This window comes from Scyliorhinus canicula, chromosome 3, assembly GCF_902713615.1.
Source record: "Scyliorhinus canicula chromosome 3, sScyCan1.1, whole genome shotgun sequence".
Taxonomy (NCBI): Eukaryota; Metazoa; Chordata; class Chondrichthyes; order Carcharhiniformes; family Scyliorhinidae; genus Scyliorhinus; species Scyliorhinus canicula.
Window position 1 is genome coordinate 270,086,362 of NC_052148.1, and position 22,828 is coordinate 270,109,189.

The 22,828-nt window shown below is 40.6% G+C and overlaps 1 protein-coding gene across 2 annotated transcripts in view; it reads left to right on the plus strand.

The window, feature by feature from the left end:
• Positions 1 to 22,828, plus strand: part of rap1gds1 (RAP1, GTP-GDP dissociation stimulator 1) — a 97,642-nt gene that overhangs the window by 38,313 nt on the left and 36,501 nt on the right. Inside the window, exons 4-7 of one of the 2 annotated variants that reach the window (XM_038792786.1) lie at positions 589 to 714; positions 10,455 to 10,601; positions 17,157 to 17,285; positions 17,580 to 17,705. In XM_038792786.1, the coding sequence (XP_038648714.1) occupies positions 589 to 714; positions 10,455 to 10,601; positions 17,157 to 17,285; positions 17,580 to 17,705 (528 nt within the window). The remainder of the gene's footprint in view (positions 1 to 588; positions 715 to 10,454; positions 10,602 to 17,156; positions 17,286 to 17,579; positions 17,706 to 22,828) is intronic. The other variant, XM_038792787.1, reaches the window with a different exon arrangement.

The following is a 22,828-nucleotide window of genomic DNA, read 5'->3' on the forward strand; positions in this document are numbered from 1 at the left end:
GGAGCAGATTGTTTGTTCTTTTGGCCAGGAAATCGTACATATCACAGATGGACTTGAAGGAAAAAGGAAAAGAAAATATTTTTTGTTAAATGTCACTCTTGACAGAATTGTGCACTCCTGTTTGGCAGATTACAATGGGTATGTCTAGTGATGCATTCCAGAGATCAATTATGTTTGTAGCTAAAATTTTAATGAGCCATTTTGTTAAATTACTTGCAGAAGAAGCTTGTTTTGGATTGCCCCTTCATTAATTCCTTGTGTTAAAACAAAATGGTTGCAAGTCCAAAAGGTTTCTTCCCAAATAACTTCCGTATAAATATAAGATTGGTCATAAGCCAGTGTTGTAGATTACCATTTTTGTGTTTAAAATAGCAGTCTTGGGTTATTGAAATTTGCAATGAAAATATTGAAATGTGCCTTGCAGTTTCTGTCCAAGGCAGAATAACATTAAGTAGAATATGTAGGTTTAGAAGATATGCAAATATTATACATTCACCTTTCAATATAAGCATTGTCTTGAAACCTAGAAATTAATATCCACGTCAAATATTCAATTAATTGCTCTACTGCTATCCATACTGTTTGCAGAATTCATGCGAAATCCCTGTGTGGATACAGCATTGATACCGCCTTTGGTTCAGCTCTTGAACAACAGGGATCAAGAAGTACTTCTTCAAACAGGACGTGCACTGGGGAACATTTGCTATGACAGCCGTAAGTCCAGAATAAAAACGCTTTTGCAATGATATGATATTCACGTCTATATTTAGCACTCTTTAACAAATCCTTTTTTACTAGCAGACCACCTATGATATCAATACTTTACTGTCAAAATAAAATCCATGAATTATCCAGTCATTATCCCTCAATATTAAATACAAACCATATGTAGAAGCATGTGCATCAATGTGTCAGGAAGCACCAGGAGGTTTTCAATCCTTGCAAAATTAATATATATTTGCTTTAAATGTGATTAAGATTGTTTTAATAACGATGCTATTTTTGAAAGGCATTCTAATTTTAATTTAAAACACCTGCCGCAAACATCTAAATGTGCTCTCGATGTCTATTAATAATCCTGGGTGTTATCAAACCCATGTAGTAATTTAGTTTCTTTATTTGCTCTTGTATTGATTTGCTAATTAAAGGGGTATAACTTGCTCCTTTCAGTTTTGCTCGTGTTGAATCATAGAATTTACAGTGCAGAAGGAGGCCATTCAGCCCATCGAGTCTGCACCGGCCCCTACCTAAGACCACTCTACCTAAGCCCGCACCCCCACTCCATCCCCGTAACCCAATCCAACCTTTTTGGGCACAATGACAATTTTAGCATGGCCAATCCACCTAAACTGCACGTCTTTGGATTGTGGGAGGAAACCAGAGCACCCGGAGGAAACCCATGCAGACACTGGGAGAACGTGCAAACTCCGTACAGTGACCCAAGCCGGGAATCGAACCTGGGAATCTAGAACTGTGAAGTGACAGTTGGGGGCAGCACTGTAGCACAACTGGATAGCACTGTGGCTTCACAGCGCCAGGATCCCAGGTTCGATTCCACATTGGGTCACTGTCTGTGCGGAGCCTGCACGTTCTCCCCGTGTCTGTGTGTGTTTCCTCCGGGTGCTCCGGTTTCCTCCCACAGTCCAAAGACATGCAGGTTAGGTGGATTGGCCATGATAAATTGCCCTTAGTGACCAAAAAAGATGGGGTTATTGGGTTACGGGGATAGGGTGGAAGTGAGGGCTTAAGTGGGTCGGTGCAGACTCGATGGGCCGAATGGCTTCCTTATGCACTGTATGTTCTATGACAGTGCTTGCCACTGTGCTACCATGCCCCCCAAATCATAGTTAATACAATTAAGATGTGAACTCTGTAGGATAGGTACAGAATCTTCCGGCAGTTTTATTGATGCACCAGCTTTAAGCAAATGGATGATGGAGCCAAATGATGTTTTAATCCTTTGTATAATTTGTGTATCACTCCTTATGTTTTGATTCCCTTCCCCTGCCCCTCTTCAACTGCTCTCCCTCTTCTGCGAAGGATTTGCTCTCAGCCATGAGCTCCTTGGCCCCTTATGGTTCAGTGGTTAGAACCACAAGTTGGCGTACAGGCTAAATTTATATAATTGGTAAATATTCTTGAATGATGAATGAATCCACTGATAATACTGAAGTGTCTGGTGAGTCAGCTTATCAGTCGAGAGAGTTGTGAAGATGTTGGCTGGGATACAAGTGTAGAAATTGGCAACGTTCATGTTCCACATATGTTTGAATTCTCTACAACTGCTAAAATACAAGTTTGAATAGCACCAAGTGATTGTATTATATTGTATATTTTACAGTAACCTCTAAATACATATGAAATTGACAATGCATCTAACCTCTTCCCTACAAGTCTGTAATTCTCAGAATTATTTCAGTCATTCATTACTCATATGAAGTAATAATACTTTTAATAGCCAGTTTGGTTAATATATCGTAGATTTAAAACTTCATTTATCCCTTAGGATTCCATTATGTATGCAGGTCCATGAAAACATGGCAAATTCCAGAAATACTGCAATGTTGAAGAAAATTGTACTGTTTGGCAGATAAATAGCTGTTATGTTGAACAAATTTTACGCAATGTTCTGTTTTAACCGGTTTATTTTGGGTTTTTGTGCTAAAATATCTAATGCTTTTCTTGCAATTATCCCACGATGCCGTCGATAAATGCACTGACGATGCCTCTGCAGATATTTTTTGTGATAGTCAAAATGTATTCTGTACTGTTACATGTGTAAAAGGCTAGGTAAAGCAGAGGATCAGAGCAATGTGCCTTATTTGAAGAATTTAGGAAGATGACTAAATGCCACGAGGTGGTAAATTATCAAAAAACATCCCTTGGTACAAAGAGGAACAGAATAGAGTTATTTCTTGCAGCAATTTGAAAATACAAGATGTGGTCTAAACCTTGATCTATCCATCCCTTTAACAGTCATGGTAATCTTTTAGCTAGCTTATTAACTGAGCACATTTTCAGTATCCCCATGCACTGTTGGAGCGAGGCCCCACCTATGTGTCACGGGGAAAGTCAGGATAGACAACATTCCAGTGTTGTTGAAAATCCTGCACTACACTATATACTTCAGCCTCAAACTTGGCTTCCCTTGTTTCAACTTGGGATAACATTCTGATTATGTGATTTATCCATTTATTTCATCTGTAGACTATTGGCACCTTTGTTCTGGCTGAAAAATGCATGGTTTTATTTAGGTTTTAAAGGATGCCCTATGTCTTCCGTCAAATGAACAGCAGGGCCGTCACAGTTTTACAGGTTGTCATAATCATGATTCAACAGCCAGGAAAATTGGCGTGGGAATCTCCACTTGGACTCTGGAATTGTTTGTTGCCTTCCGAGAGCTCGGAGGAGGTTCAACAGTGAGAGTATCTGGAGTCATGGGGGTCCTTTTAGAGGGTGAGAACATTACTGGAGAGGATATGTCATCTTGAAAAAGTTGTAACATCTTTCCTTAGGGTGAAGCCACAGCTCATACTTGCTATCCCTGACAGTTCTTGATTGTCCATTAAGCTTAACCCTTACCTTTTGTCAGAAGTAAACAGACTGACAGCTAATGCACTCAAATCAAATCATGTTGATGTTCATGTTGGGGCTAATGCAGTTTTGTGATCTTTCAGGTGCATTCCTTGGAGACGATCCTTTGATAGTCTTATGGAGACTTATATTCTTCAGATTTTATTGGAAGTGTTTTGGAAGTTTGATCCTCTTTGCTTTGAGTATTTCCTTCATGGAATTTTTACTGCAGTTCTTTAGCAACTCAATTATTTTTACTTTGAATCTCTAGGCTCTAATCATCTGAGAGGTGATGTTAAACAGTGAATCATGGAAAAGGTTCATTGTAATGCTACATTAAAATACACAACTGGAATAGGATAAGGGGACAGAAAGTCATTTTTGGGCAAGTATCAAGATCTGCTTCACTTCGAATAGACTTCCAGGTAGCATAGTGGAGATGTAAATTGTAGAATAATTTAAGAAGACAATTAGCTGCACTGTTATAGTGAAAGGTTATTCTGGATGAATAAATTATGGTGGGCAAAATTACCTTACCACAAGTAAATATGTGATCTTGCATTCTAATCTAGCTGTACTTGAGTAGCACCTCCAGTTTCTAAAAAGATTTATGGCCAGGATTCTGTCGGGCTGAAGGGGGTTTCGCTTACCAGTTGGCGAACCGTGGAAATCTTGGAGCTCTGTGGGGGAGGCCCGACAGAATCAGGTGTCCTTTAGGTATTTAAGTGGCCACCTTGAAGCCTTCCTTGTGATTGCGGTGATCCTGGCGGCTGAAGCCCTGCCCACTAAGGAGCTTCTGACTCTGCTTAAGGCCCCAGAGGAAGTGGTGACAGCTGACAGCAATGTACCCACCAAATGTCCAGGATCACCATGGAAACCCAGACCAAAGGTGGGTGGGGTGGAGTTCGAGATTGCGTCAGTGGGAGGTGGGATCTTCTCTTCGATGCTACATCCCTGGATTTGCAGAGTACCCGACTGCAAGGGAGAGAGCCCCACCCCCCAACCCAATCACGAGGCTGCTGTTGAAACCAAAAGCGAAAGCCGCACAGCCCCGTTTAGTCCCGAAGGCACCAAGTTGTAGTGGGTTCAGATAATGAGTGTCAGGCGGCCAAGATAACCATGTCAGTTGTTCCATTTAATCAGGGGAGGTTCTGCTGTCACCGGAAGTCTGATGCAGGGGCTTTCCCATGATTAAATGGACCTGGCCGCTATGTTTCCTGCTGTGACAGGCTAAATGCAATCTGGGTGTGCTCTTCGTCTGTTTCATTTGCAACGGCGATTACATCTTTATTCTGTTCCACATCACACCCATCTGAATTGAGGTGCTAATTCATGTACTAAAATTTTCCATTGATCTTGCCAGCTCTTCGTGGCATGAACCCAAAGGAAATCAATTTCCAAACCGACTGGTGAATGTCTGCTCCAGCACGTCGTTCACGTCTATCATATCTCTGGGAAGGGAATTTGGCACTCTACCAAATCTCCTTCCACTTGAATCTTTCATTTGCTTTTAAATATCAGAAACATTGTGACCCGGATCGATCTGCATACCTTTCACCAAATATTAGCTTAATTTAGTCCAGCTGTTTGCTTTTGCAGGTCAGTCTCGTGATGGGTGACTGTGATCTCTTTGGGCCCTACTTTGTCAGTACCGTGCAGTGTATGAAAGACTCTTAATCTTTGGAACACAGGCAATAAGAGCTAGAGTAGTCTATTTGGCCCCTCAGCCTGCTGCGCCAGCTAACTAGATCATGTTTGATCTTCTGCCCACACTATCCCCATAGATTGATCTATGTTTTGAATAGTCTGACTGAATCTCCACAGCCTCCTTGAGGGAGAGAATTTCAACATTTACCACTCTCGGAAGATTGATCATATAAAGGTATGCATTTTTAAATAAAAGGCAGGCCCACAGCTCTGCACTAATATTTGGCTGTCCCAATAGATAGGGTGAAAGATGTTTATAATTTACTAGCCTGAGACAAAACAAATTGAAACCTCAGTACGCGAGATAAAGTAAATAATCCATAAGCATTGCCTCGTGTGATTCTTCCCTGCAGAAAAGCACATAGGAATGGCCTTTCTCCACTAGTATGATGTGTTGATAGGCCAGGGTGAGATGAAGTAAGGTTGAAGCAGACTCATGTGGCTTGTTGGATTGCATGGCATATTTCTGTGTGTAAACCTGATCTAAAAGTTTTCAAAAGCCCGTAAAAGCTAAGTAATCTCGCTTAACCAGATAGTTACATAATTGTCACAAGGTGTAAAGTGTGCAGGTTTGTCAATGAAATAGTAGATTTTTTTTGGACCACAGCTGCTTAAAATGCTTTATTGTGAAAGAATTTGCATATTAATAGAATGGACTTCCATATATACGATGCATGCGCGCACACAAAGTTGGCAGGATTATTTTCATCGAATGTAAAGGCGAAAAGCTGTAAAAATACCTTGTGTAAAAGTCTTGCCAGCCGCCTTCATTTTTTAAAAATAGGTTTTAAATTAAGTTCTCGATGGTGAGGAATGCAGTGAACACAACCATTATCACCTTCAGTAACCACCATGTAGATGGATTAAATCCTATTTACACTTTATCAAGAATTGAAAACACTTCTAATAGCACATAGCAAATTTAATTTGGGGCAAATAGAGTCATGGAGGTTTACAGCAGGAAAACAGGCCCTTCGGCCCAACTTGTCCATGCTGCCCAGTTTTTACCACTGAGCTAGTCCCAATTGCCCGCATTTGGCCCATAACCCTCTATACCCACCTGCCCCATATAACTGTCTAAATACTTTTTAAAAGACAAAATTGTACCCGCCTCTACTACTGCCTCTGGTAGCTTGTTCCAGATACTCACCACCCTCTGTGTGAAAAAATTGCCCCTCTGGACCCTTTTGTGTAACTCCCCTCTCACCTTAAACCTATGCCCTCTAGCTTTAGACTCTCCTACCTTTGGGAAAAGATGTTGACTATCTACCTTGTCTATGCCCCTCATTATTTTATACACCTCTAATATCACCTCTAAGCCCCTACTCTCCAGGGAAAAAAGTCACAGTCTATCCAGCCTCTGCTTATAACTCAAACCATCAAATCCCCGTAGCATCCTAGTAAATCTTTTCTGCACTCTTTCTAGTTTAATAATATCCTTTCTATAATAGGGTGACCAGAACTGTACACAGTATTCCAAGTGTGGCCTTGCTAATAACTTGTATAACTTCAGCAAGACGTCCTAATCCTGTATTCAATGTTCTGACCAATGAAAGCAAGCATGCCGAATGCCACCTTCACCACCCTGTCCACCTGTGAATCCACTGTCAAGGCACTATGAACCTGTACTCCTAGATCTCTTTGTTCTATAACTCTCCCCAACTCCCTGCCATTAACTGAGTTGGTTCTGCTCCGATTCGATCTACCAAACTGCATCACCTCATATTTATCGCAATTAAACTCCATCTGCCATTCATCGGCTCACTGGCCCAATTGAACAAGATCCCATTGTAATCGTAGATAACCACTTTCACTGTCCACTATGCCACCAACCTTGGTGTCATCTGAAAACTTACTAACCATACCTCCTAAATTCTCATCCAAATCATTAATATAAATAATAAATAACAGTGGACCCAGCACTGATCCCTGAGGCACATCACTGGTCACAGGTCTCCAGTTTGAAAAACAACCCTCTGCAACCACCAAATCAAGCTAATTTTGTATCCAATTGGCTACCTCACCGTGGATCCCGTGAGATTTAACCTTATGCAATAACCTACCATGCTGTACCTTGTCAAGGGCCTTGCTAAGGTCCATATAGGCAATGTTGACTGCACTGCCCTCATTTACCTTCTTGGTTACCTCTTCAAAAAACTCAATCAAATTTGTGAGACATGATTTTCCACTCATAAAAAGCCATGCTGACTGTCTCTAATCAGTCCTTGCCTCTCTAAATGCCTGTAGATTCTGTCTCTCAGCATACCCTCTAACAACTTACCCACCGCAGACATTAGGCTCACCGGTCTGTAGTTCCCAGGCTTTTCCCTGCGGCCCTTTTTTAAAGAAAAAAGGCACAACATTTGCTACCTCCATTCTTCAGGCACCTCACCTGTGGCTGTCGACTATTCAAATATCTCTGCTAGTGGGTCCACAATTTCCTCCCTAATGTCCCACAACGTCCTGGGATACATTTCATCAGGTCCTGGGGATTTATCTACCTTGATGCGCTTTGACTTCCAGCACCTCCTTCTTTGTAATATGTACACTCCTCAAGACATCACTATTTATTTCCCCAAGTTCCCTGACATCCATACCTTTCTCAACAGTAAATACAGATGAGAAATATTTATTTAGGATCTCACCCACCTTTTGTGGATCCGCACATAGATGACCTTGTAGATCCTTAAAAGGCCCTACTTTCTCCCTTGTTACTCTTTTGCACTTTATGTATTTGTAGAAGCTCTTTGGATTCTCCTTTGCCTTATCTACCAAAGCAATCCCATGTCCACTTTTTGCTCTCCTGATTTCTCTCTTAACTCTACTCCGACAACCTCTATACTCTTCAAGGGATCCACTTGATCCCAGCTGCCAATACGAGTCATGTGCCTCCTTTTTGATCAGGGCCTCAATAGCCCAAGTCATCCAGGGTTCCCTACTTCTACCAGCCTTGCTCTTCATTCTAAAAGGAATGTGCTTACCCTGAACCCTGGTTAGCACACTTTTGAAAGCCTCCCACTTACCAGCTGCCCCTTTGCCTGCGAACAGACTTTCCCAATCAACTTTTGAAAGTTCCTGTCTAATACCATCAAAATTGGCTGTGGCCCAATTTAGAATTTTAACTTTTGGGCCAGACCCATCATTCTCCATAGCTATCTTAAAACTAATGGAATTATGGTCACTGGTCCCAAAATGATTCCTCACTAACACTTCTGTTCCCTGCCCAAGAGTTTCCCAAGAGGCGGTCAGGTTTTGCCTCCTCTAGTCGGGCCACCCACATACTGAATGAGAAATGCCTCCTGAACACACACAACAAATTTCTCTCCATCCAAGCCCCTAATGCAATGGCAGTCCCAATTATTACCACCCTATTTTCCTTGCAGCCATCTGTAATCTCCTTGCATATTTGCTCCTCAATTTCCCGCTGACTTTGTGCGCCTGTAGTACAATCCTGATCTCTCTATAATTTTTCAGTTCAGACTCAGTGGGCGAATCCTTGGATATACCCCGCTCAGTACTGCTGTGATATTATCCCCAATCAAAAATGCAGCTCCCCCCTCCTCTCATCTCCTGTCCTGTTCTATTCTTTAGCATCTTTAGCCTGGAACATTGAGCTGCCAGTCCTGTCCCTCCCATAGCTTTGTTTCAGTAATAGCTATAATACCCCAGTCCCATGCCCTGAGTTCATCTGCCTTGTCTGTCAGATCTCGTGCATTGCAATAATATGCAGTTTAGTCTAGACTTCCCTTGCTCTCTGCTTTCTCAAACCATCTGTCCAGTCATGTTTTGTACACTCGCTGTGTTTTACTTCTCTTAGCCTTACTGGACCCATTCACCGAGTTATCCACAGTCTGAATTGTGGCCCTTTTTGATTTTTGAATTTGGTTTCTCTGCTTTTCACTTTTCACTTACTACCTTTGTTTCTGTCCCCACTTTACTTCCCTCAGACTTCCTGCATTTGTTTCCATCCCCCTGCCACATTAATTTAAACTCTCCCCAACAGCAGTAGCAAACACTCCGCTAGGACATTAGTTCCAGTCCTGGTGCAGACCATCCGGTTTGTACTGTTTGGCATACTTATAGCTTTCAAGTTTATTTTGATTTTAAATTTTGATCCAAGTGTTGAATGTATGAAATGCCAATTAAATTATGCAGTCTGGATCTTTGACTTGAAGACTTGAATGTAGGACACATTTGAGAGAGAATGATTTCTTTCTTCCTCCCCATGAATAACATTCTGGTAAAGCACCTTACCAAAGGCTTTCTGCAGCAGCTCCTGCAAAAGCTGCTTCAAAAAAGTATCAAAAACATGAATCGTTAGGGCATATTTTTATTATTAATGATTTATCTTTAAATGATTTACGTTAACCTCATCCATAATTTCCATTAGCCAAATTGCGCTGTAGCACAAAACTAAAAGATGGAGCTCAAAATGCCCTATTTGAAAAGGATGAAGCAACCGTATTGATATTTTCAGTTGATGCGATGGGTAGTTGACATTAGACATAACCATCCGCCATTTCCAAAACCAGACACAGTAAAAGTCCATTTGTATTTATTTCTGTTTTTCCAACGGGTTCACTAGTTTTCAAGATATTATTGTCATCACCGTGTACATTTCAGTGATATCTTGACCATTTTAATTTGTGTTGATTCGTGAAGTGAAGAAAATTGGTTCCTCCAAGTCCCAAAACTGAATAATGTTTTAGTAATCCTTGTCTGAAGTTTGTAACTTCAAGTCCAGAGTCTGTTTCATGTCCTGCTTTGCTACCTTCATTTCTAGTAAGTTTTACTTTTGATTCTGGATTATTGAGTAATGCATCTGCACAAAGTAGTACAGGATTTTACTTTATCAACCATGGTGAGAGGTCAAACTATTAATCTATTTATTTTGTCTCCTATGGTCTTGGAAAAATATCCTGTAACAATTCAGTAAACTAGTGCTTTGGAGTCCTAGAAAAATTGATTTATTCATTGGTTCAAAAATTGTATTCATTTTATTCTATTCAAATATTTTTCATAGGTTTGCCTAGAACACAACCTGAGAGATTTTCCTGGTGGTTTTATCAATATTGCTTAACTTTTTATTTTAAAGCATTTTACTTTATTTTCACTGTCTTATTTAAATTTATCTTTATGTTGTAGATTTTTTAATTTAATTCTTTGTTTTGCAGATGAGGGCAGGAGTGCAGTTGACCTATCTGGTGGCGCACAGATAGTAGTTGACCACTTACAGACACTATGCAGTAATATTGATGCGGCCAATCAGAAGCTCTTGACTGTCTTTTGTGGCTTCCTGTTGAACTATAGCAATGATAATGGTAAACTAAAGAAAACTTTATAGTTTGCATACATACTTGACATCTTAAAGCAAACTTAATTTATATTCGATAGTAAATGTAACATAAAATCATCGACCTTTGACATGAATGTCTTGTCTTGTCCTCTTTCCCTACCTTTTCACCGTATTTTTGTAATCTATTGCTTTTTATCACTACAATAAGATCCTTGACTGGCATAAAAAAAAGTCCCAAAAGTTGATGCTTATCGGTCAAAGGAAAGACCAACTTTAAGTTGCATTGATTTATTTAAAATAGCCCCATCTTGTAGAGGGAAAAGAGGAGGGGAAAAAAACTTCTCATTTATGAATTTCAAACAATATCTAATTAGTGTCCCATTAAATTATTCCATTTTGTACAGTCAAGAGGTTTTCTGCACAGTGTCAAGACAATTAATCTCTCTATTGCTATCTGCTTCATCTTATCAGTGATACTATTGCAGAGCATCATATTTAACAACGGTTTCGAATTTCCGGTGACTACTGTATAATCAAAAGGACATTTTTCAATGCAATTTTCTATTTGCCTTGTTGAGAGTTTTAGTGACTTGATCTGAAATGGTATTTGGTTCCATTAACTTTTATCCCTTAGACCCACAAGAAATAAAAAGCAAAATAAGGCCGAGATGTTTCCTAATGCTTTTGTAGACTATAACTTGCAGAATTGCAGTGTGTATACATTTTTTAAAAAACACTTAAATTATTTTTTTATTTTGTTTTTATTTTAACTTCTTTCATCTGCATTAGAAAGCAATTGCAAGGCTTGAATCTGCTTCAGAGGACAGTGCAGCAACTAGGGGTTAGACTTTGGCCAGTTTTTGTGGCACCTTGATTAAGCAAACAAAAGTGGATGCGAGTTATTGTGGAGGCATTTGGCGTGTTTCACAGCATGTATTGTTTTTGGGGTTAGACACCAAGGAATAGAATTATTCTGACAATTATATACAAACTGTCCATTTTAAGATTTTTGATTTAAATCCACTGGCCCATTCTATTGGTAAAAGAAGCAGTAAAATTGCAGATTATGATGGGACAAAAAGTTAGCAAAGTGATCTGATTTGGTTTCAGTCACACAAGGCAGATCAGATTCTGGGGTGCAACTATTTATGGGACAGTATACTTTAGCAGGTGCTTTCGGGGCAAAATGGCAGGCTCATTATCAGTTATCCTTGGGCTGAATTTATATTTATAGAGAGGAAAATTAAGGGATATTATTAACTGGATTTTTTCCCCAGAATAGACAGGGAGGAACATTGTTCCCGAAGAGGGATAACTAAACTGAGAGAAATAAATTGCCTGTCTTTAATGGGTGACCCCTTACTCTGTGATTATGCCCCCGGTCCTAGACTCCCACAAGGGGAATCAACCTTTTCACATCTATTTTGTCAAGTCTCCTGCGAATCTGTTGCCTCTAAAATTCCAGAAGCAGCTATAAATGGAAGAAGGGAGGAACTCTGGAAAGTTACAGTCACCAGAGAAGTGATATTGAGTAAATTGTTGGAGGTGTGGGTTGAGGAGTCCGGGTTCTGATAGACTTCATATTGGGGTCATAAAGTGTCTAGTGAGATAGTTGGTCTGGGAAGGTCTCATTAGTTTGGAAGAGCACAAATGTAACTCCATTATTTGAAAAAGGAGGCAGACAGAAAGCCGGAAACTACAGGCTGGTTAACTTAACATCTGTTGTAGGGAAAATGTTGGAAGCTGCTTATTAAAGGAGTTATAATAGAGCACTTGGATAAGCTCATGTTAATTGCGGAAAATAGAAGTGGAGTGGATGATGCATCTCAATCTCCCCTGAAGTTCCGAGCTTCACGGGTGCCAGTCTTCAGCCAAATCGATTCACTCCACATGCTAGTCAAAAAAAAAACCGCTGAAGTCAACAAAGGCTATGAGCCCTGACAACGCTGCAGCTGCAGTGCCGAAGACTTGTTTTCTAGAACTATCTGCACCCCATGCCAAGCTGATTGTGTTTAGCTAGAGCACTGGCACTAACCGATGATGTGAAAAATTGTCTGGGTATGTTCAATCCCCAAAAAGCAGGATAAATCCAATCTGATCAATTCTGTCCCATCGATCTGCTTACACTCAATCATCAGCAAAATAATAGACGGTGTCGTCAATATGTCAATGATTATGTTAGGCGTGCTTACCAATGCTCAGTTTGGCTACCGTTACGGCCACTCGGCTGTAGGTCATATTACAGCCATGGTCCAAAATGGACAAAACCGACAAACTCCAGAAGTGAAGTGAAAGTGACTGCCCTTGACATCAAAGCAGCATTTGACTGAGTGTGGCATCACAGAACCCTGACAAAATTGAAGTCAATGGAAATCTGAGTCATACCTAGAATCAAGATGGTTTGGTTGTTGGAGGCCAATCATCTCTGCCCCAGGACAACACTGGGAGATTCTCTGAGGAATTTCCTAGACAGAGTGATCGTCAACTGCTTCATCAATGGCCGTCCCTTCATCAGAAGGTCAGATTGGGGATGTTTGCTGATTGAGCAATGTTCAGTACCATTTGTATCTCCTCAGACACTGAAGTATCCTGTTTCTGTTTGCAGCTAGACATGGGCATATATGTAGCGAATAATATTTGCACCTCACAAATGCCAGACCATGACCACCTCCAACAAGAGAGAATCTAACCATTTCCCCTTTGTTTAACATTGATACTACTGGTGAAACCCCCATCATCCACATCCTGGTGGTTACCATTGATCAAACTTACCTCGATCGGCCTTATAAATATTGTGGCTACAAAAGCGGGACCAAGGCTGGGAATTCTACAGAGAGTGACTCAACCTCTAACTCCCCAAAGCCTGTCCACCATCTAAATGGCGCAAGCCAGGCTTATGATGGGATATTCATAGGAGCAGGAGTAGGCCATCTGGCCCTCGAGCCTGCACCACCATTCAATAAGATCATGGCCGATCTTTTTGTGGACTCAGCTCCACTTGCTCGCCCACTCACTAACCTTTTATTCCTTTACTGTTCAAAAATCTATCTGCCTTTGCCTTAATGAGGTAGCCTCCACTGTTTCACCAGGCAGGGAATTCCACAGATTCACGACCCTTTGGGTGAAGGAGTTCCTCCTCAACTCAGTCCTAAATCTGCTCCCCCTTATTTTATCATCACCTGCCTGGATGTGTACAGCTCCACCAACAACTCGAGGTTAACCCCATCTAGGGTAAAGCAACCTGCTTGATCAATACCCCATTGACCACTTAAATACGCTCTTCTCCACCACTGGCACACAGTGGCAGCAGTGTGTGGCATCTGTAAGCTGCACTGTGGTAGCTTGTCAAAGCTCCTTCAACACCACCTTCCAAACTGCGACTTCTACCACCGAGGACAAGGGCAGCAAACTCATGGGACCACCACCAGCTGCAAATTCCACTCCAAGCCACGAAGCATTGTGGTGTGAAACTGTTCACCATTCTCACTGATGGACTATATGTCTGGAACAGCCTTCCAAAGAGCACTCTGGTATACCTACACCAGATGAACTGCAGTGAGTTCAAGAAGACCGCTTACTACCCCCTCAAATGAAAATGAAAAAAAAGGCACTTGGGAATGAGCAATAAATGCTGTCCTTGGCAGCAATGCTTGAATACCATTAAAAAAAATATGCTATTTCTTTGGTGGGTGTCCTGTCTTAAATAATTGTTGCATATGTGACGAGTGTTGAATTTGAGATGCTTCAAAGTGTAATAAATGTGCCAGATGGACAGAGTTTCTATCACCCTAATGCCCGTGGGAATCTATGCTGAGTGATTCGAATTCTGCTTGTTTAACATGAGCAATCCATTTGTTTTTAAGACTGTATTACTTTATAAATATCCCATTGTATATTAAACTCTGACATCAGAATATTCTCAATTCTAATTTATGTAGGCTCTTGGACCTGTAATAATTGGATAATTTATTCAAATATTAAATATTCAAGAAAAATGCAAACATTATTTTTTTCCTCGTTACTTAAATTTTACATTATTTCTACTTTTTGTTCTTGGCTTGAAATTGAGATCTTTGTAGGGACTATTAAAACAGTCAAGGATAGGGCAGCACGGTGGCCTAGTGGTTAGCACAACCGCCTCACGGCGCTGAGGTCCCAGGTTCGATCCCGGCTCTGGGTCACTGTCCGTGTGGAGTTTGCACATTCTCCCCGTGTCTGTGTGGGTTTCGCCCCCACAACCCAAAAATGTGCAGAGTAGGTGGATTGGCCACGCTAAATTGCCCCTTAATTGGAAAAAAGATAATTGGGTGATCTAAATTTATTTTTAAAAAAACAGTCAAGGACAGCACAGTGGCGCCGTGATTAGCACTGCTGCCTCACGGCCCGACGTCCTAGGTTCGATCCCGGCTCTGGGTCACTGTCCGTGTGGAGTTTTCACATTGTCCCCGTGTTTGTGTGGGTTTTGCCCCCACAACCCAAAGATGTGCAGGGTAGGTGGATCGGCCATGCTAAATTGCCACTTATTGGAAAAGAATAATTCAGTACTCTAAATTTATTCAAAAAACAGTTAATCTCTCAGACCTTGGCTCAGTAATTAGACCTTGACCTTTCAATTTCTGTCTGTCTTGTTCGTGGCTGCAGTTACAGTGCAGTCGCCAACCTCCGCCTAGTAGCTATGTTATCAATTCACAGGCACTAACATTGCTTGGCTGCAGCCAGGAGAAAGTTTATGCATTCAAAGCTCTGTTTGGAGTACCAGAATTTTGACTTAATTGATGAACGTGAGCCACTTAAAATAGTTGGATTCCTTAGTTAAGACACTATAGATCATTTCTATGCTAAAATATTAATTCAAAATTACTTTAAACCTCTGAAATAATCAACCACTAAAATGTATTACTATTCCAGAATTAATTGACCAAGATGATTAATTTAACTAAATCAATTAAAGGTTTCCATTTAGTCCATAGTAGTAGCAGTGGTATGGCCTTCAAGTTAAAGATCTTCAAAACAAATGTCAGAAGCCCATATCTTGGGTGTTTTTAATTTAGTCCTATAACCTGCTTTTCCATGTTATGTCACTAAGACAATGCTATGTGAAGTGACCAGTATAAATGGTATCTTATTGTCCTTGCTACTTATTTGAAACCTTTTATAGTTGCACTGACTTTGGCCTAAGGACTCATTCATACTGACTTGTGTAAGTATAAAAGATGGCTGACTTGAAACTCCTCTTCACCTGTCTAGCATCCTTTTGCACTTGGGAATACTATGTAGTGTGGTTGATATCTAAAACTGCCTGTTGGTAATAGTAAATACTGAATATAAATGTGGTGACCGATATTACTACTGTGGATATAGCATAAAATTTGGTTTATGTACATGAGAGATCAAGCAAACACATGCCCTACAATATAAATATTTGCCAGCACGATTATAAATACTGAGAATGAGAAAATGTGAGACTGATGCAGTGTGTTTGTTTATAACCATTGTAAATGCCTGTTTCTAACTAATATAAAGTGAAATTGATTTCAAAATAGCTTGGAGCTGTTTTCATAGCTTGTACGAAATTATTCTCGCCTAAAGAGTTTGGACACAGATGTTAGTTAGCAAAATAACAGGCATATCAAATTACACAGCCAGGCTTAACACATGATAAAACCTGTGCTATATCCAGTTGTGTGACCAGTTTCATGGTATGGTTTGTTGCATTTTCCATTTAAGATGTAAAAGTTTTATTATTTTTTCCCCCACAATTTGTTACCAAGTCCACTGGCACAATAAATGCTACAGGCATGCAATATCTTGCAACAGGACTTGGAACAAATTTGGGAAATTGCATCATCCTGTGTACTTGTCTTCTGAAATTTGTGACTCTTGACGAGGTTCCATTCCACATTCACTGATAGTGACTGTTACTTGACCACGGGTTTTAGCAGACTACTTGAATGCCGAAGTTTAACCTAATCCTGTTTACGCTTGCATGCAAGTGTGCACTGCTTTCTAGGAGAGGGTCGATAGATTGCAACTATTGGGAATTAGCGATTTCTTCCCTCACAGGAACACTTCACCGGTAGTGCCTTGACACAAGTTCCCTTTTATATTTTAATAAGTTGTTGCCTTATGTCATTGTGATTTTAAAAAATAAATAAATGGTGATGCTTCAAATAATTTTTAAATTGGCCCTCCGATGTCGATGGCTCTCCCAGAAAGTGACATGGAGGAAATGGGTTGCACCATTTATTATTGTATTTGTAGATTTACCTTCACTTCGAATAAACAAACTCTTCAACTTTGTATCATCCATTGTGGTTCTGAACATACATTTACAAACTCTCCCAATATATTAGGGCTGTTAAAGCCAGCATGGTTTAGTGGTTCAAATTCATCAAGTCTTTAATCATTCCAAGCAACTTAATCTCTCTCCTTTCAGTCCATTTCTTTCAGACGGTGTATGTTTTGCAATCTTTTTCTTTTCTAACTGTTTGTTTATAATGTCATACGATAGATTTTGTGTTTTGGCCTTTAAGAATTAAATGTCAACTTGATATTGTTTTTTCAAATTATTATTTTACAGATGCCCTACAAGCCCAGCTGATAAATATGGGGGTCATTCCTACTCTGGTTCAGTTATTGGGAATACATTCTCAACATACAGCACTGACAGAAATGTGCTTGGTTGCATTCGGTAACCTAGCAGAGATTGGTAAGCTAGGATACATCAAGAGACCTAACAGATTTGTGACTTCTGAAAACGTCTGTTTTGTAGCAAAGTCTTCGCATTTGATCTGAAGTATTTTGGAAATGTTTTACATCTGGCCAATAGCAAGTAATTTAAGACTTTTGTCATATTTATTTTCAATGCAGGACAAGTAAATTAACCACTACATAACTAATGTGTAAGACCATATTAAAGGATAGTCTTCCCTTTTTAATATATTATTGTTCATTTTTAATTGCCTTTTGTTTTAATATATTTGTAAATTTGAATTTAATAAAGAGTCCAGCAAAGAGCAGTTTGCATCAACTCAGATTGCAGATGAACTTGTAAAGCTCTTCAAAAAGCAAACTGAACACGAGAAGAAAGAGATGATTTTTGAAGTCTTGGCTCCATTGGCAGAACATGGTGCGTATTATTTTAATTCATGAGAGAACATTATTGATGGCCCATTGTTTTAAAAGACCCATTCATTTATTTTCAAATTGCTTAATCATAATTAGAGAGGTATTACTGTGGTCTTGCTCATTGTAACATATTAGCTTTGTGCTGTAAGTCCCAGTGTCAGTCTGATTATCAAATTTTTCCAGTCACTCTCTGGCGACTCACTTCTCACAACTCTGAATACTTCCATTGTTATGTACCTTAGGTGAAATACTCATTTCGATGTCGAGATGCCAGGATGAAAATCCCACCCCAAGTCTTGACCGAACCATGATGTTAAAGTGTATTAGTCAAATGCTTGTTAATGACTGTGTATCATTTGCATTTACAAAAATTATGTACATTCTTTTGGTTTGTCTCGAATTTCTCAGGTTAAATCATAGTTCAACATTTTGTTTTTTGCTAATTTGTTAAACTGATTTATCTAAACTGAGAAGTATCCTCAAAAACAAACTACCTTCCAGGTGATTGGCATCTAAGGTTGACTGCTGAAACCTGAGATTTGTTGGTTCAAGTGCATTGCTGTTTGTAATAATCTCTCTCAGCCTATACAATCCTTTAGAGCTTCTCTACCCAATGTAATGGTAAACCATATTCACATCTGTCTTTGTAAGGGTCGGGTCAGGACTTGATTTCTATTTACCCCACTTAATTGTGATTCTTGGTGCCATTGTAAAAAGTCAAACTTGTGACCAAGGTGAGCATTTGTAACTAGAACATCATCGTAAATGTAAAGATTTTGTATATTAATTTAAATCGGATAACTCCTAACCAGAGTTCAAAGCTAGGACTTTCCTGGTAACAGGCCGCATTTGTTCAGCCAGGGAATGACTTGAGAGTTTATTAAAATTCAATGGGTATCCTCTGTCTTGTTGCATGATTTTTATGAACAGATTTTTAAAAAAACTAATGGTTTCCCAAAGAGAAAGATGTACATTTGGAAGATCCTTCTGAAACAAATAAGAATTTGCATGTGGTGGTGTTACAGTTCACTTGGAGTCAAACTTACTGTGGCAAAAAGCACTTTTACATGGACGTTGTAATCTGGAGCTATGGATGGTAATGATAGAGAGTCCAGCCTTCTTTCCATCAGATGACTGACCAGGAATCTCTCCTGCTCTCTGCCTGCAATCATCATCTGTTGCAAAGATTTTCAGGTTGATACTCCACTTGGCCGTGTTATGACCGCAGCTTGCTTGGCCATCAGAGTTTGGAGTAGGACTCGAACCTAGAGCTTGCTCAGAGGTAGGGATGCTGCCTACTGGGCTACCTGGTTGGAAGAGAGGGGATGGTACCTTCAGATTTGAAAGATCATGCTGTTTTCTTTAGAAAACTACCTGTGCCATACTAGAAAGAATAAAACAACTTGTACATAATGAAAATTGTTCAACAAATGAAATGGTTGATAATCAACCACGCTGACTGACCTGATTTATTGCAGGAGTCACAAGTAGTTGGTTTGTTTGCCTCATAAGCTTGTTCAGGGGTTCACTTGGATGCTAAACGTTCTATGGCACCAGTTGACCAGAAGACCAAATTCACTTCCCACCAGTTTCCTCCCTTAACCAGAACTGCCTAGGTTAGAAATTACAACAGCAAAAATGGAAATAGTACCTTCAGTCAGCCAATGTAAAGAGAAAGGACAGGTTACAACATTTCAGGTGTGCACCTTTCATTAAAGTTGTAGCATGAGAAATAAACTAGCATTTCAGTCAGAAATGGAATTCGGCTCATTTGTCTGTTTGAACCAAGGCCGTAAGGAGGTCCAGAGCTGATTGGCCCTGTTAGAAGCCAAACTGCACGTTCATGAACAGATTATTGCTATGCCAGTGCCACTTGATAGCGCTGATGAGGCCCCTTCCATCACTTTCCAGATAATCGAGAGGAAGCTGTTGAGATGGTAATGTGAATGTGTCTCTAATTCACTTGTGTCTCAGTCCGGAAGAAAGTACTCTCGAACACGTCCGTACTTCAGAATATTCTTTATTGCGATCAGGGCAGCCCTCTAGGTATTCCAAAGAACCACCTCTGAGAGTGCCAAAATATTGCTTAAAGCATCCTTTATATGTTTTTTAAGAGGGCTGTCCCTTGCATTCACTTGAGCATGCCCCCATTACAAAGCATAGCTTGTTTTTACCATAGATCCAATACATGATTAACTTGTTATTGCCATAATTTCGATACATGATTTTACAGACTTTAAAGTTATCTATTGGCACATGAGTATATAGCAGTTTTAGCAAAAACAGCAGGTGTTTAGCCACAGTATCAACGGCTCCCACATTTCATATTCCGTCATCCAGCCATCTTCCTTGTTTCTCAAGGCTATTCGGCTTAGAGTCATGAGTCGGCTCACAAATTCAATAACTCACTTATTTGTAACTTTCCACTAATGTGTCCCATTAATTCTGGCTTGTTCTAGCTATTAACCCTTGCTTCGCATTCTCAGTAATAGGCCAGATTAGATTTGACCTTTTTTTGTGGACATGTGGAGTTTGGGTACATGCAGCAAGAGTTTTAAACCGCCTCCTGTTTGTGACGGATGGAATGTGGGAGACTAGCCAGGATTTCAATAGAAAAATCCAATGTAGAAGTAGCAGGTATGGATTAGAGTTTCAGCCATGGATAAACTGGACAAGATGGAAGCCAGGCAATCTTGCATTTGTGGAAATAGGCAATCTTAATGATGATGTGTGGTAGGAAACTCACCGATCATCTATAATAAACAGTGTAGCTCTGTTTTGCACATTTGCCAGGGAGTGTGATGAAATTGGTAATGAGGGAACAGACTTTTTTTAAATTTAAAGTACCCAATTCTTTATTTTTCAATGAAGGGACAATTTAGTGGGGCCAATCCACCTACCCTGCACATCGTTGGGTTGTGGGCATGAAACCCACGCAGACATGGGGAGAATGTGCAAACTCCACACAGACAGTGGGCTGGGATCGAACCCGGGTCTTCAGCGCCATGAGGCAGCAGTGCTAACCACTACTTCACTTGGGAACAGAGTTTGAGATGGACCAAAAACAATGCTTTCCGTCTTCCAGACATCTGATAATACTTCAAGTGGAGGGAAATTGCTGAACGATTGAGGAAAGAACAGATCAGGGGGACTTACTGAATAGTTGTCTCAAAGAGCCAGTACGGGCACAGTGAGCCAAGCGAACATCTATTGTGTATGACTTTACATGACGAGAACCTGCATCTGTGGAGAAAATAGAGCCATGGTCTGAAGTTACTAAAATCTGTGTTGGAGCATTGGACAAAAATTGTCATAGGGTGGAATTTTTCAACAGGGAAAAACAGGCGTCAGCCCGCCAGCTGCTTGCAGGGTTTTCCTGCTGCATTACAGCACTTTGGGGGGGGGGGGGGGGGGGGGGGTGATGGAAGGGGTAGGTCCGACAATGTCATGCTAGCGAGGCAGCCAGCATGAGCCCACCCCACCAGCAACCTCGACTTCTGATAAATAGAGCTGCCCTTTTTAAAGGACATACAATCTGGGGGGGAAAAAAAGGGACCTTCCCCAGTGACACGGAATCTCCCCACCCCTGGCAGAACCATGTCGGGGGCAGTGACCAGGTACTGCCCGGCATGACAAATCTACACTCTGGGGCCCCAGCGGGTTCCGTGCGCCAGATCCCTGTTGTCAGGTCCTGTTGTAAACCCTGCCAATGCGATGTCAGGGAATGGGGAGGGAGCGGGTGAAGAGAGCTGATACAGCGGGAAAGCCTGCTGATAACATTAAATATATGCGAATGGGGTTGCCAACCTTTTATGGTGGGAACCCCGTTATGGCATTGACAGGGGTGGGAACAATCTCAACCGGTTTCATGGTGGGAACTCCTACCCCATTATGTCATTAGCAGCGGGGGGAGGGGGGGAATCACGCTGTTGTAAAAGCCATTTTGGGACTCCGGTTGGATTCTCGTGAGAACGGGGGTGGGAATTCTCTCCCCCCCCCCCCCCCCCCCCCCCCCATAGTTCCTGAAGCTTACAAAGCTGATCTTTGTTGGAATAGCCTGAAAGATCAAAAGTGCGGATATTGATTTGTGTGGCAGTTTGTGACAAACTGGAGGAAGGCCAGATCAGTGTTTGCAAACTAAATGAAGATGTACGCCAAAGCTTTCATTTAATCTCTGTTCTGCCTTTCCGACGTACAGGCGATTGCACAGCAAATGCAGTCTGTTTTATCTGCAACAATAGATTTATTGGTCATTCACCTGATCGGTGTTTCAGATTGTGCTATGTACAAAATATCTGCCCCTTTTTCCTACCTCAGTCATGTAACCTACTAGGAAGTGCCTTAAAATATTTAAGACTTGTTATAAATGCACATCTTTAAAGTGTCCCTCAATGGGAATTAGTTAATTTTTGTAAAATGATTAAACCTATGCAGTACAGTTGATTGACGTTCTGACTACTTCAGTTCAGGCTTTTAACGGCAAATTGTGTACAATTTCATCCAAGCCTCTGAATGAACAAGAAATTCACTAACACTTCCGTAGCTAGTACCAAAATGTGATCAGTGTCCTAAATTTGCTAATTTGGATTTTTTTTAAAAATCTGTGTTTAATCAGTTGGCAATTTTTCAATTATCTGACTAAATTGATGCAAAGCCATAGAGATAATGATCCAAGCATGGGATGGCTTGCTGTTTGCTAATGAGAATGATAATGCATTTATTTTTATAAAAAGGAGGGTTTAGAAAAATATTATTTCACCCAAGCTTCTCATCCAAACCTGACCCCACAAAGATCCATGTTAGATCATCAGAAAAGAAAGACATAATTTCTCAGATTTTCTATCTCTCAGATCCTTTACATTGAATGAATGGTCCATATAATAATAAATAATAATCGCTTATTATCACAAGTAGGCTTCAATGAAATTACTGTGAAAAGCCCCTAGTCGTCACATTCCGGCACCTGTTCGGGGAGGCCGGTACGGGGATTGAACCCGCGCTGCTGGGCTTGCTCTGCATTACAAGTCAGCGGTTTAGCCCACTGTGCTAAACCAGCCCCTGCAATAATATGCAGTTATTGTTGGGTGAGCAAATTCAGTTGTACGTGGGAAGATTCTTCAAGCA